This window comes from Solea solea, chromosome 4, assembly GCF_958295425.1.
Source record: "Solea solea chromosome 4, fSolSol10.1, whole genome shotgun sequence".
Lineage (NCBI taxonomy): Eukaryota > Metazoa > Chordata > Actinopteri > Pleuronectiformes > Soleidae > Solea > Solea solea.
In genome coordinates this window covers 21,637,882-21,653,748 of record NC_081137.1, presented here as the reverse complement: position 1 = coordinate 21,653,748, position 15,867 = coordinate 21,637,882, and the positions used below count along the sequence as shown (strand labels likewise).

Genomic DNA, 15,867 nt, shown 5'->3' with positions numbered 1-15,867 from the left:
TACTCCCCAAAACTCTGCCCAGCCGCTTCCTGTTTATGTTTCATAATCAGCACTCCGACAGGACACCAGAATCAAGCAGAGGGTACAATCACTCTCATATAGTCTTATATATTTGGCCAAGTGCTTTAATATCAAGCAATTCCTTTTCAAGCAATTACTGCCTCGAATTCCAGAAGACTTAAATGTCATTTTTATGGTTCACAATTTCTCCAGTGATCGTTTCTCCATATGGATATTAACGTATATATCGTTATATTATTTAACGATACAGCCACATGATTTTGTCATTTAACGTTTGCAGAGATTATATATTATGATTATATATAAATAAAGGCTATACAAACCAGGGACCAAAGGGGGATAACAACAAATGTGTATGTATATTAACATATGATCTACATTGCATCAAAATGCTTTAAATGTGTGAATTAACGAATTAACTCTTGAGATTTAAACTGTTAGGATTAATACCCTCTTGTTGCTAGTACGACAGAGAAACCCAGAGCACGAGAGGAAATGCCACGTGTACACACTGCGCATGCCCCAGAATTTTTACGTTGATCCTGCTGGGTGATCCCAACTTCCGGTGAAAGAGAGAAGTGTCTCACACGATTACTCTGGCGAGGCCTGTCGTTACACACCATAGCCAGTTGAGCTGGGTTTCGGTCAGCGCCATGGCCTTGTGATCGCCAACAAGTTGGTTCGTTAACTTTAAATAAAAAAAAACCCAGGGCGCGTCGCCGCCGCGTACGAAGGTTTTTTACCAGAGTGTCACAGCGTCAGAGCCACAGGTTTGAACATTACCCCCCGACTGCCAGCTAGTTAGCAAGCTAAAGACGCAGCTAGCTATTCGCCAAGCAAGCAAGCGCCTCCAAATTGGAACGGGTGTCTGTTTCAAGATGTCAACTGCTGGTTTCAACTCTCAGAACGGGACAGGGACGGGACAAGCGTATGCGAATGGTGAGTAACTTTCAAGGCGAAGTGGATACCAACGCAAGTAACTATCTTATTCTGGAGCTCGTCCCCGGGGCTATGTGCTAGGTGTTGGCTAACTGCTTTGCGAGAGTTGACCTGTCAGGGCATATTTATATCGGGTTAAAACTGCGGTAAGTCTTGACCCGTGCTACGATATTGATTTAAGATGTCAGGAATGGTTGTTGTCGTTGAGGTATGCTAAATACAGCTGTCTTACTTTCAAAGTTAGCCATGTCTTTGGCACTTGTAGTGTGTCGAGGTGGCAAATTAACAGGTTGATAGGCGTTGTGTGAACTATTTTGATAACTTTCAATGCCGCGTGTAAACAGGAGATACCACTGTGATTGCGATTAGTTGTTTGAACCACAACAAGTGTACTCGTATGCTTTTGTCAAGCTACCTAGTTAACCATGATTTCCCTAATACCCAATTAGCTTCTACTTTTCTATTCGCCCCTGTATCATCAGAGTGATTATTGGTTTATGGTCACTGGGTAATCCTATTTGCAGGTTAATGACACCCTTCGCTGTTTTGTGATGGTGATTTTTAACTGGCTAAACAGTTGTGGTTTGATAGCGTTGTGCGTTTTATTGTACATGTGGCATATTGGTGAAGATCCAGATATGCTGCTACAGTGTTCTACACAAAAAAGAAGTTATGAGATCATTGGACTGAAGTGTTAGACGATTGATGAATGAATGACTAACTAACTCATCTCTAATGGGTAAATAAAGTGTGTAACCGTGTGCAGCCTTAAGCACTTTTTTTTGTTTATCTTCAGATGAAGCAACTGCAGCTAGAGCTCACAAAAAAGCTCAAACTGTCTGAGAAGCCTTCTTGATTTTCCAGTTGTTCATCTATCAATTTCACCTTGTTGTTTGTCCTTCATCTTATTCCTTTCTCCTTTGACTGAAACTTGTTGCTATGATGCTAATCCAGCTCTAAAAACAAGGTGTTTTTCTGATAAAAGAAACAAAAGTGATGAAGTGGTGACTTTTTAAAGAAATACATTCTTATAATGGGTTATATCTTTAAAAAGTCCTCAGGGTGTATGTGATATTCTTGCCTCATTACTGTTTCACTGTGCTCTTGTATATGTTATGTAATGTGGTTTGGCATTTCAGAATTGAAGGATACAGACAGCTTTACTGGCTGCACATGGTTAAATTAATGACTTTACCATATTTACTACATCTTCCTGACAGACAACTAACAAAATACCCCACTAACTTCCACTTTGTTTTTATTTGTAATTGACTGAGACGTCGGATTTCTGGTCAGCCTCTTTCTGAGTGGACAGGATCTTTGACTGACTGGGAGCTTTTGTTCTTAGGATTACTCTTCTCCCAGGAAGAACAAAGATTTGTAGTGCATTATGTGAGGTTATCTTTGCTCATTGCAAATAGTTGTTGTTTAATCCCTTTTCACTTTAGTGACATAGCTTTTTCGCAACAAGTTTAGTAAATTTGTATTTTCATCTGTTTTTGTTGTTGACAATATTTTGAAGTTTTGAATGTGGTAGGAATATGGATTACGAATCAAAGGCAAAGTATAAAATCAAAGTGTCTATATTGTTGTCTTTTTTCTTCTTTTTTTAAAAAAATACTGCTGTTTTGAATAAGGTAAGGCCAGACATGGCTCAGAGCCCCACACTCAACATGATTAAGGGCAGATTGAGTTGCATTAAATCCAGGCAAAGAGATTAGACCTTGGCCCGTCAATCCATTGGTCATTTGTTGGATCTTAATTATTTTCATTCAGTGTTGTCAATACATTGTTGTGCCATCTTTTTTCAGAAGTTCATCATGAAACTAAGATATTCAGTAGAATTGCCAGGACATTTTTAGTGCAATAATGAACATTTTTGTTATGTTGGTGTCCAGGTCCATCACAGAATCCAGTTGGCCTACAGCAGCTGCCGGGGGTCAGCTATGGCATGACTCACCAACCAACCTACAACCCAATGCAGGCCAAAGCTCCCGCACCCCCTGGCCCTGGACTCTACCCTACTGCAGCATACCAGCCTGGTCCCCCAGTCAGCTCCTACCAGTCTGGCCCAGCACACACTTCCTACCCACCTCCACCGGGCCAACCGTTTTTGACCAGGCCTGCAATGGGAACTCCTCCATCTCATACCCCTCCACAGTCTGCCAGCCCCAATCATGGTCCCAGGATGCCCCTTCCACAGGCCACTCCGCCCCCTCCTGCTGTATCTTCTAGTAGCTACTACTCAAACCCCCAGCAGCAGCCCATTGCTCCTTCATGGCAGTATAACACAGCTCCAGCACCAATGGGGCCACCCCCTTCTTTAAGTGCCCCTCCCTGCGGCCCTCTGGTAAATCACACAAACCCATCTTCAAGCTCAACGGTGCCGCCACCACCAACATTGACAGCGTACAGCTCCCCACAGCCAGCCTATGGATCCCATAGTGCCACGCAGCCTCCAGGCCCCAGAATGCCGCCCACCTCTCACCTGGGATACACCCAACCAGGTAGGAACACAAAAGTGCCACTGAAAGTCTAAAAGGACACTCCACTCCACTCCAATCTCCATTTCCACCAAATGCTACAGTTTGGTTCAGTTCATTACGTTATGCAATTATTTGCATTTCCATTGTTAAATGTTGAGAAGGGTGCCTAACTCATTTGTACCATTCCAGTTTTGGGGTCTGGACAGGCTCTTTAAGGTGGAGCAGTGTGTTGATATCACTTCTGTGCAACAGTAGGGAAAATTAGGGGTGTTTTTCTGTCCAGCTGCAACCATCTCTCAACAAAGCCCATCTTCTTAAGGTTAATCACCAAATGCCAAGAAGAAAGAACACAAAATACTGGACTCCCTCAGGCACTCCATGAGTCAAATCGTTAAATAAATCTAATCATCCCTCTTGTAGATCAGTGGACTTTAGCCGATCAGTCTTGATGGTTCCCATCACTGAAGCATTCAATATAACACTATAAACCCCTTTCCCCCAGTCCAGTAACTTTTATTTAGCATAATTATGTCTCGTGTCCTCCTTGTGCCTCGTCATTGTCTTCTTTCAGTGGCGTGCTGCAGATATTCATATCAAGAGTGCTGATATGTTGGCGCTGGACATTGCCCTCTGCTCTTTCATTGAACATGTTGGCTGGCTCAGCCTTGGGTCCCTCCCAGGCACAGGGACTCATTTACTGTGAATTTGTACAAAGTTCACATTAGAACTTCGTTGCTCCCAGTGTGATTCTTAAGTAGTGGTATGATATGATAAGAAGATATCATTTTGACTGAAGTTCTGGTGCATATTATAATGTTAAATGTCTGCAAAATGCCACACAAGTGTATGACCTGGGTGTTTATATCAATTTGATAGATGCAGACTGTAGTTAAGGTATTGTCTCTGAGTGTTTTTATATCGAAAATAAAATAACAGTTCAAGAGAATCTAGGTAACTCTGTATACTGGTCATATTTTCTCTGAAGGAAAGTGGCTTAGCTCAATGATATCATTATCAACTGAACATTATCATGATAGGAGTTGGTTGTGCAATCATGGTGGCTGAATGATTTGTCATAAATGAACCATGATTCTCTTTCTTTGAAAGCGACAGTATCTTGAGTGTATTACATCTCAATAGAGGCAGAGTGATTGCCTCAGTCTGTGTGCTCCCACCACATCTCTCCATCTCATGATCAGATTTACTTTGAAAATCTCTATTTGCGTCATTAGCAAGAAGAGTTTGAAGACCTTTACACCTTAAGCACAACCAGGACAGTGGTTGTACTGAAAGTGCTGGCTAAATTGAGAATGTATCAAGTCCTTATGTTTTGGTTTATTTGCTGTAATATGTGACATAAAGTGTGACACTTTAAAGCAATTCCAAAATGGGTCACAGTAATCTGTTGAACATTTTATAGTGCTGAAAGAACAGTGCAGTTTTGTTTACAAGTATTCCTGTTTTTACAGTCTATATTTGTATTTTGCCAACATTTTTCAAAAAATATACAGTATAGAATTCTAAAATTGATTGTGCCCAAATCATTTTAATCATAAGCACATAAGCTTTATATTAGTTAAGATCTGTGTATCCAAGGTCACAGAAGTTTCCCTGTGGGATTAGGAGTTGCCATTTTTTTGTCACTGCTGTCGGAAAAAATCAGCCTGTACGCTTTAATATGCCATTTAGGCGTCATAACTCTTTCTAAATAACCTCCCTGAGAACACAGTCCTCAGATGATTATGGTGGTGGTTGCTGGAGACAGTGTGGCACTTAATTCACAAAAATTACCTTCTGAAGGAATTAGCCAACAATAGAATTTTGTTGTTATTCATCAAGAACATAGGTGTGTGTTGATTATAAATACATCAATAAATCTATTATGAAATGAATTTAGTTGGAGCCCTAACACAGTCTTCCTCACCAGGTGCTGCACCTCCACCACTGAATCCCATGCTTTCCCACACATACCAACCAAGCAGACCCGCATATGGACCCCCACCCACAGGACCCCCACCTCTAGGCCCACCACCCGCAGGTCCATCACCAGCCATGACATCCACACCACCTTCCACTGCACCCCCACTGGCCAATGTCACACCTCCACCCCCCAAAGCTGATGGTAATTGTTTTTTTTGAAATCTTGACACATGTCATTATGATTTGTTTCCATGTATGCAACTAGGTCATTTTGTATATAATTACATTTTACAATGGCTAACTCATTTTCATCTTAAGGCCAGCTTTCTATGAGACCACATGTTGAGTTGTTAAGTTTGTATGTTTGTAGAAATGCCCTTACACATTAATTATATCCCATTAGTGCGAAAGAAATGTTACGACTGATTTGACAAATGCCATGTGTCAGATCAGTCGTCATGTCTGCTCGATAATTAGGTATAACTATTGCTATGTAAAGTTAACAAACATTCAGTGTAAGTGATAGCATTGTCTGTTACCATGTCGGGCCAGGGCTATGTTTTTCTTTTTCCGTTTTTGTCCCGCCTACAAGCGTGACTTTTTTCTGATACTTTTGACTGTTTCCCTCCCCTCCTTCTTCTACACGCCAGCTCAGTGCAGGGAGGCTGTTAATAGCACGTTGTCCCCCACAGAGCCTGACTGCCAGGAGAGCGATATTGAATGTCCAGGTGTGGCCATATTTGTCAGTAGCTGTTAGATGCTGTGTTAGTGCATTGGTGCTCATCCTTTCCTCTCAGTGCTGTTGTTGTCCATTCTATTCATGGATGCACTAATTCTTTGTTTTTTATTCTTTAAATTTCATGAACCTGATATGAATGTCTGAAGGATCAGGTGTTACTGACCTGTTTGTTACTTTTACTGAATAATTCAATTGACTAATATAGGTGAAGATAATTTGATCACTATAGCCCATAGCTTAGGTTGGTATTAAGTGACTTAAGCCTAATATTTTTTTATTAGTGCATCCTTGGTTAGTAGTTTTGTTTTTTCCCATCACCCACTCTCACCATAATATCCCATATGACCTCTGAATGAATGTCTTACAAGAACCAAAGTGCAAATATTTCTTTTAACCCTTTAAAACCTAAGCGTCAAAATGTCCGTCTTGACTTTTAGACCTATTTTCAATGGTCCTGTGAGTAAGTGTTTTTGCCCATTTTTTCAGAATAGCTTTCAATTTCTGGCAGTTGTTTACAATTGACTGCATGTTAAAATGGTGTATTAGCAATTTAAAATGAAGAAAAACATGTAGGAGTGTAAATTCTCAGCTTTCAGAAAACGCTGGAATTTTTCCGATTGCACAAACCGTCGCGTAACTACTGTAATGCAAACATGTAGTCAGCGCCACACTTGGTGTTAAAGGGTTAAACACTGTCTGTTTCCATCATTTGTATTGACAATACAATTTGGCGTGGTGCCAAATATCTTTCATATCATAATTGTGTTTGCTTTTGAAACAGGAACGTTGGCTGGCAATGGGCCTCAATCTCCAAACAACTTTAATAGCATTGACAACAAAATGGGTAAGGGCATTTTCAGCTGTTTTATTAGATTCCGTTTACAATCCTCCCATTTCTCAGGCTTAAGAAGAATCTATCTGATATAGCACTGTGCAATGCTATGATGAGCAGACAGTATAATTATTTCTCAATTGCTTTATTGAAACACGCCTAGAGAATATGGGAAACATGAATGCTATCCTTACACTACACAATAGTGTGACCCTAAGTGGAAACCTAATTTATGTTATTAATTAATGTTATACTCAAAGAGTGGGTGTTTTCCCAACGGTTCTGTAGAATTTGTACATATAGCATATAGCGTCTGTAATTTATTCTCTCAATGGCTTTTTTTTCCTAATTGTAGACCCATTTCTGTTGCCTTTTTTTCCTCCCACAGCTGGTCTGCCTCAGCCCGGACTGCCTGGTCGGCACTTGGGCCACTACCCCTCCCTCCCCCCTGGGTACCAGAACACTGCTGCTCCCCAAAAACCCACCTCCCCCATGCACCCCACGATGCAAGCTGCCACACAGCCTTACTCTCAAACAACTCAGCCATACCAACAGGTGAGAGGAGTGCAAAGCCTCAGCCTAGTATTTGTTTTATTTGTTATGTACAGTTATAGAACAAAACACCTACAAAAAAAGTTTTGTAGTTTGTGACATCAGCAGATATCTGCACCATCTAATCAAAGCATGGGAGAAATCCAAGCTCAATGACTTGATTGACATATGTCAAACAGGTTAATCTGAATCATTTGTCATTTTCTTTTTTGTCAGCCACATGGTGGCCCAGGGCCGGCCCAGCTGAGCCCATCCTTGGCGGCCTTGAGCCTCCAGTCCAGTTCCCCAGAGGCCCTAAGAGTGGTCAACCTGCTCCAGGAGAGGAACCTGCTGCCACAAGGCCCAATCCCTGCCCCAATACCTTGCCTACCCCAGGACCTGCAGAAGATTAACTGCAACCCAGAGTAAGATACGGTCGACTAACGCCAACAGCATTATGCTGCTGTTGCTTCTATAGAAATAATTCCACATAATGTGACGTTAGTGTAAAGAATATTGACTTATGCTTAACAATTTACAGCAGTGAACACCACTTGTGTCACCGGATTTTTTCGTGTTAATCGCAGTCAGCCGATGTTCGTCAGGACAGTGTGACAGTGAACTATATGCACCCTAAAACTTACTTAAACACCCACCATGATCTGTCAGAATGGCTCATTTGTTCACGGTGACATTTAATTTTTCCAAAACTAACATTTTAAAGCACAGGGGAAATCTTACATGTTCGACCACAGTCAACACGATCGGTCTTCATGCACTTACGAGTACAATAAACCCTTCTGTGTTTGTGTCTCCAGGGTTTTTCGTTGCACCCTGACCAGCATCCCTCAGACACAGTCTCTGCTCAACAAAGCCAAGATGCCGATGGGCCTGCTGCTCCATCCCTTCAAGGACCTCTCGGTAAAGAACCGGTTCATATGTAATATGCTGTCACATCTGTCAGAGTATTTATATCACCTTGCTACTGTACTGTACTTGCAACTATAAAAATCACACAATTTTCTCTTAGATTTCATGTAAATGTGAGCTCAACAAAACTCTTATTAAATCACATTAAAGGTTTTACAGAATAGGATCTGACTCAACATGATGTTGCACAACGTGAACAGCAGCAGCAAAGTTGTTATTGACGTGCCAATCACAGTGAGCTATTTGTGTTTTCCTGGAGGTGCTGCTCTCACACACACTGCGCTCACGCTTTTTATGATTTTGTTCTCGCAGCAGCTTCCTGTTGTGACGTCCAGTACCATTGTCAGATGTCGGTCCTGCAGAACTTACATTAACCCCTTCGTCTCTTTCCTGGACCAGAGGAGGTGGAAGTGCAACCTGTGCTATCGGGTCAATGATGGTGAGACGGGGGGAGGAGGTTTATGTGTTCAGTGTAAGAGGAAAACATTGTTAGATTTGGAGGAGTAGAGGCTGCAAATTTAACTCACTCACTCATCTTCTACCACTTTGTGGATAAATGAATGAAGAATAATAATAATTTAGGGCATACATCAAAGTGTTTGAAATGGAAATGGTTCTTTTTACACCTAAAAAAACCACCCACAAAATTCATAGTACACTGTTTAACACTAAGATCTCCGTGTGTGTCTGTAGTTCCAGAGGAGTTCATGTATAACCCAGTCAGCAGATCGTATGGAGAGCCACACAAAAGACCGGAGGTCCAGAATGCTACCATTGAGTTTATTGCTCCTTCAGAATACATGGTGAGAATACACAGCTCTTTTTGTCTAGATCTGAAACAGTTATGTGTAAACTGAGTTTGCGATTGACGTGCGATGTACTGCATGCTCACTTTTGTCCAGCTGAGACCACCACAGCCTGCCGTTTACCTCTTCCTTCTGGACGTATCCCACAATGCTGTGGAGACAGGCTACCTGACTGTGTTCTGTCAGTCACTGCTGGATAACATTAATGCGTAAGTAGAACAGGAAATTTCCACTTATCGCAGATGTTCAAAGGACTGCAGTCATTTTAAAGCCAGGGGAGAGTGGAAGCGTTTCATTGTTTCACTTCTTAAAAATAAGTTATATTCTAAGGTGAGTGTATATATAAGACAACAGAAGCTTAATAAGTGTGTGTTTGTGTGTGTTTCTGCAGTCTTCCGGGAGACTCGCGGACAAAAGTAGGCTTCATCACCTTTGACAGCACCATCCACTTCTACAACCTTCAGGAGGGGCTTTCCCAACCACAGATGCTCATTGTGTCTGACATCGAAGGTAAAACACAAACGACTGCAAACAAACTGCAAAAATATACAAGTGGTAAACACAAGGAGATTCTGTGTCAGTGTGATGGATGGAAGCAGGTTTTTGTAAAAGATCTCAAACATTCAACTTCGTCTAAATTCCTAAAGAGAAAATCACCATGACGAACGCCTATTTAATTAAGTTGATCTCCTTAATCTCTTGTCTTTCGTGTCTCTTTGTCTGGTCTTTTCTTTAAATGGTACAATAGTCTCATTCCTACTGTAACAGTATAACTTGTTGTGTTTCACAGATATCTTTTTACCAACACCAGACAGCCTTCTAGTAAACCTCAATGAATGCAAAGAAGTAAGAAACTTGACCTTTATCAAAGATGTGTGTGTCCAATATTTAATATCGTGTCATTTGTGAGGGTTAAGCTTCATAAAAGAACCACATCATCGTGTTTCCCATTCATAATCCTGGTCCTGTGGACCCACTGGCCTGCATGTGTTCGATACTTTCCCTGAAACCCTGGCCTATACTGCTAAATTATATACAAATTATTTTGATGTTCTTGCAAGTGAAGAACAACATCAGAACTGTTGATGTGAATTAGACTCACACACTGTATTTGTTTTTCCAGCTCGTGCAGGATCTGCTGAGGAGTCTGCCAAGTTTATTTGAAAAGACGATGGAGACCCAGTCTGCCCTGGGATCGGCTCTGCAGGCAGCCTTCAAGCTGCTGTCGCCCACCGGAGGGCGCATGTCTGTCTTTCAGACGCAACTGCCCAACCTCGGCGTGGGCGCGCTGCAGTCCAGAGAGGATCCCAACCAGCGATCATCTGCCAAGGTATTCAGATCCGTCTCACGGTTCTCACTTCCAATCCAGCATGCAGTGCCCCAAAGTCATTTTAAAAACACAAAAACTTTGCTTTTTTGCAATTTAATGTAGGACAAAATAATTTTCAGCTGCCACTAAATGGCAAAAAAATGTGCCATTAATGCCGTTACATAAAGCAATTCAAGAAGTGATCATGTCTGCTTCTGTGTTGTTGAATTTTGAATTGACAAGAAACAAAAAGTCCTAATTCTGAGAAAGGACAAAAATATAGCAGATGATTGCTTTGCATAAAAAAAAATTCCCTTTTAACTGGAAGAAATCTGACAGAACCAGAGACCAGGAGCTGATATATGCATAGCTATAAAATTCCATGTATTTGTGACATATTCTTGGAAAAAATATTAGATTTTAACAATTGATTCATATATTTTCCCTGTCTTAGTTCCTTTAAAAATATCTTGAACTGCTTTTAATTGTTGTTTTATAGTTGTATTCTATTCAGATCATGATATATGTTTTCTTTTCAGGACATTCAGCATTTATCCCCAGCGACAGACTTTTACAAGAAGCTGGCTCTGGACTGCTCTGGTCAGCAGGTGGCTGTTGACCTGTTCCTGCTTAGTTCTCAGTACTGCGACCTTGCATCACTTGGTGAGTCCTGCACTGACTGGACAGAGGGAGAGGAGGACGGCGGCTTTACTACTATTTATGTACAACACTAGTGCTTTATTTATTAAGTTATTTTCTGATTGCAAAGAAACAACAAAGAGGAGACAGTGGGAGATGGAAAAGACAATCAGCAGAATCTGATTGTTACCTCGTCTTTTATCTCCCGTTTTCCAGGCTGCATATCCAGATACTCAGCAGGGAGCGTTTACTACTACCCGTCTTACCACCACCAGCACAACCCTGCTCAGGTGGAGCGATTCCAGAAAGAGCTGAAGAGATACATAACCCGGAAGATTGGCTTTGAGGCCGTCATGAGGATACGCTGCACCAAAGGTCGGCTGATCAAAACACTGACCTAAATATGAATAACAGCGATTTTGTCATTTGTGTGTTTGGTGCTAGGGCTCCACATGGACTGATTTCAACTCTCCATGTGTCTCTGCAGGTCTGTCCATCCACACGTTCCACGGGAACTTCTTTGTGCGCTCGACAGATCTGTTGTCCCTCCCCAACGTCAACCCGGACGCCGGCTTTGCCGTTCAGATGTCCATCGAGGAAAATCTGGACGACACGCAGGTCGTCTCTTTCCAGGCTGCCCTGCTTTACACCTCTAGCAAAGGTACAAATGCACACATCCAAGGATTTTTCTTTAATTGAAAGATCTATCCCTTTTTTTTAATAGTTTTTTTTCCCCCTAACAGGTGAAAGAAGGATCCGCGTCCACACCTTGTGTCTCCCTGTCGTCAATTCTCTGTCAGATATCTTTGCCGGGGCAGATGTTCAAGCCATGGCTGGGCTGCTGGCTTGCATGGGTATGTATGAATGAAACAAACTATGTATGTATGGAAAAAAAAGAATTTTCTTGTGTTGTATAACTGTATGAACACATGTTGGATAGATTGGCTCTGAAATGTCCAAGTTGCCATGAAACAGACAGGGTAACATGTTCTGATGTTTTTTTTTAATCATTTGGAGAAGTTTGCACATGATAATTATCACACCCCATCATGTCATAAATCATTCTTAAATGTATTCACTTTTTACTTTACAAGTTAGAGTGAATGTCAGCGTATGCGTGAATTTGAAATTGAATTTGAAACTTGACAATGAAAATCTCCCTCCTCCGTGCGTTACGAGACTCTCGCAGGGTTTTGATCCACTTCGCTGCTTTTAGCACTGCCAGATGGACTTGAGTAGAGGCAGATGCGGTTACCTAGCAACCACAGACTGCAAGATTAATTTCAGATTCACTCAGATAACGGGCGCTTACATTCAGCTTTCTTCAAAATATGCTGCTGAAGAGTTTGGCTTTTAATTTGAACATCGGCTACTTTTGTACAGTACCACTGCAAATGTATTGGCAGTGTACACGATACTGTACCTCTGAATGTTGCATCAAAAATAGTAAATTATAATACATACATAGCAACATAAACTGATTATTTTGAAAAAGAATCATGATAAATTTTTTGAAACCCTAAGGTCAAGAATAAACTTCCATGCTTTGCTTTTGAGTTCATATAAAAGCAAAATAACCTCATGGCTAAAACCATAAATTCACAGCACACACTGTAAATTTTGGGAGCAATGATACCCGAGTATCCAACACCCGATACGATGGTGTTTGTCTTTGTGTTTCTTAACTGCCACTGGGGGGCGCCAAAACACCAGAAAACCTTGTACTTTTAAAAGAGACCAAGAGTGATGTGAGATCCTCAGTCCTTCTCTTGTCCTTCTCTCCAGCTGTGGACCGCTCAGTGACGGCGAGTCTGAGCGACGCCAGGGACGCGCTGACCAACGCCGCCATCGACTCGCTGTCGTCTTACCGACAGTCCGTGTTGACCATCCAGCAGCCCGGCCTGCTGGCCCCAGCCTGCCTCAGATTCTTCCCCCTCTACGTCCTCGCCCTACTCAAACAGGTCGGCTCTCTTCTTCACATGATGTAGTTATTGTACAGCAGCTCCACCTCCAGGCAATTCTCTTTAATTGTTAATGAACAGTTAATGAATTGAGAAAGTCCTACTAGTTTAGTATTTTTTACCATTTGAAAACACCTGTATTAATCCTGTTGCCTGACGTGTTTTGTATGTGAATCCCGCAGAAAGCCTACAGAACAGGGACAAGCACTAGACTGGATGAACGGGTATTTGCCATGTGTCAGTTGAAGTACCAGCCACTGGCCTACGCCATGTTGATGATCCACCCGGCTCTGTACCGCGTCGACGACCTGACGGACGAGGTGAGGAGAGCGACATTTCTGCATGTTTTTGAGATTTATGTGAAAGGACAAGCAAAAACGAGTGTGATGTAGGAAGCAATTTCAGACGAGAGCAACTAGATTGAGTTCATTCTCAGTACACGTTTGCTACTGGTGTGGGAATTCATTGATTACGGATCTAATCATTCCTCTGTGTAACCGAATATTCTCCTCTTTCCTGAATCCTCAGGGAGCTTTGAACATCAACGAGCGAACCATCCCTCAGCCCAGAGTGCTGCAGCTGTCTGTGGAGAAGCTCAGCAGGGAGGGAGCTTTCCTCATGGACACTGGAACGGTACGGTTTCAAAAGATGCACTAAAGCAGTGTCTCCCCAAACTTTTTATGTGGGCACCCTCTTTTTTTAAAGATGGCAAACTGTCTGACCCAGTTCAAATAAAGAAAAATTGCTGCTTTCATAGGTGTTATATCTGTGGATCGGTCGCAACTGCCACCCCAACTTCCTCACACAAGTCCTGGGAGTTCCCAGCTACGCTACCGTGCCTGAAAACCTGGTAGAAAACCTCATGTTGCTGCATTTTCTTGTGGATTCCTCCACAGTTACAGTATCACTCACTCACTTCCTCATTCCCTCCCCTTCTCTCGTAGTATCTGCTCCCAGAGCTGGACACCGCTGAGTCGCAGAGAATCAGAGCCTTCATTGGCTGGTTGAGAGATCAGAGGCCGTTCTTCCCCACCCTGCATGTCATCAGGTGAATTAACAGAGCATGATGGGTCATAGAGAAAGTTTAGTAGCAAGATAATGTTTTATTTTCTTAAAAATAACTGGAGAAATGTTGTCATTTTGTTTAGTTTTTTTTATCTTCTGGCAGGTTCATTTCTTTTCCACTGATTGAGACAAAACAAAAAGTGTGTTTAAACCTCATCTGTTTGATATGACATCCCAGTGACTCTGTGTTTATTATGTGCTGTCTTGTCAGGGATGAAAGCCAGCTGAAAGCCAGCTTTATGCAGAACATGATCGAGGACCGAACGGAGTCGGCCCTGTCTTACTACGAATTCCTGCTCCACCTCCAACAGCAAATCTCCAAATAACCTTCGGCGTGACTGTGGAAAAACTAGTGAATGCTGAAAGCGAGAGGACGTCCGTCAGCGTATGTGTGCGTGCATATATTTGTATATGGTGTGTGTATGTGTTTCAAATCGGTGGGGGGCGGATGACCGGAGGGACACCTCTGCAGCAGCAGCGGCGGCCATCCACCGGCTCTCTGAGGGAAAAACTTCTGTGCTGAACTGATGTGACACGTCACTTTAAATCAGTCTTACGTGACGGACAGTGCAAGGACACAGAGTGACAAATGCTTTTTGTTGGCACTTTTCACCCAGTAGGAGTTGGAAGAATTAACGATGATGATGATGATGTATGTGGTGATGAAATAGATCAGTGTCGAACTAAAACCGCGCGCGTTCAGTCGATCGCCGCAAAAACAGATGGTGTCGAGTGTTTGTTTTTTTGTTTCCTTTCAAAAAAGCACATTCGTCTTCACCAAAACAAATCGAGTCGTAAGTATATTTTGTCTGAATGTGTGTGTGTGTGTGTCTGCTAAAGATTAGGTAAATACGAAAAGTGTGTGAGCTTCGAGGCTGGTATTGGGTGACACATTCGGGGGGCGAGTGTTTGTACACAGGACACCTGAGCTTCGAGCACTCTTAATACTGTATGTGAGAGACGGAATGTGTGCTTTTTATTTTTCAGTCATTATAAGTGTGTGTCGAACAAATCTGTAGATGCTGTTGTTACTGGTCGGAAACGTCGAAGGTGTTTTGAAGGCAGATCAACCTCACTGTCATCACTGCCTTGAATGTGTGTGTGGACTCGGCAGTGAAGAGTAAATCTTTTCTCTGGACAGGCAGAACAACTCTGATATTTGTTTTCTTTTTTATCATTATTATTATTATTTCCCCGTGCCCCCTGTTTAATTTATGAGACTTCCCAATCTGATTAAATTCTATAATTGCCTTGTACGGGAACTCACTTTTTATTATTAAACCTCAGTTTAAATACAGACTTACATATGAAATATTTTAATATAATAGGATATGGGAAATTCTTTAACACAGACATAACAAAAACTATTGTTTTAATCATGCTTATTGATACTTGTATATGGAAAAAAAAAAACTTGCATTATATAGAAGTGACTAAATGCCGATTATTTGAGTATAAACATTTAAGTGAAATGACGCTAAGAAAATTTAATGTTTGGCACTTTTTAAACGGAGTTTGTGTGTTGGTGGGTTAACAGTGTTCATTCAAGTTCAATCCGAAATATGGACCAATAATATTGTCAATATTTCACCTGATTGGGGTTGAATTGAAGGTTTTTGATTTGGTCTGAGTTTCATACGGTTTGTATTCTTCTGTATAATACAAGCAAAAAAATATATTTAGGCGCAG

At 41.8% G+C, this 15,867-nt stretch overlaps 1 protein-coding gene across 3 annotated transcripts; it reads left to right on the top strand.

Annotated features, from left to right (window-relative positions):
- Positions 1-36: 36 nt before the first annotated feature.
- sec24a (SEC24 homolog A, COPII coat complex component) lies at positions 37-14,901 on the top strand. 3 transcript variants are annotated; one of them, XM_058626716.1, is made up of 24 exons: positions 37-960; positions 2,859-3,467; positions 5,374-5,568; positions 6,017-6,094; positions 6,887-6,949; positions 7,326-7,492; positions 7,706-7,893; positions 8,287-8,389; positions 8,714-8,837; positions 9,092-9,201; positions 9,301-9,413; positions 9,596-9,714; positions 9,995-10,050; positions 10,328-10,534; positions 11,053-11,176; positions 11,369-11,527; positions 11,640-11,813; positions 11,896-12,006; positions 12,938-13,113; positions 13,296-13,433; positions 13,642-13,746; positions 13,871-13,963; positions 14,058-14,161; positions 14,390-14,901. In XM_058626716.1, exons 1-24 carry the CDS (start codon positions 900-902, stop codon positions 14,502-14,504), a joined length of 3,492 nt encoding a protein of 1,163 aa, XP_058482699.1. In that variant the 5' UTR covers positions 37-899; the 3' UTR covers positions 14,505-14,901. The 3 variants fall into 3 exon arrangements, with proteins under 3 accessions (XP_058482699.1, XP_058482697.1, XP_058482700.1); XM_058626714.1 differs by having other exon boundaries at positions 8,711-8,837; XM_058626717.1 differs by lacking the exon at positions 6,017-6,094 and having other exon boundaries at positions 8,711-8,837.
- Positions 14,902-15,867: the final 966 nt, after the last annotated feature.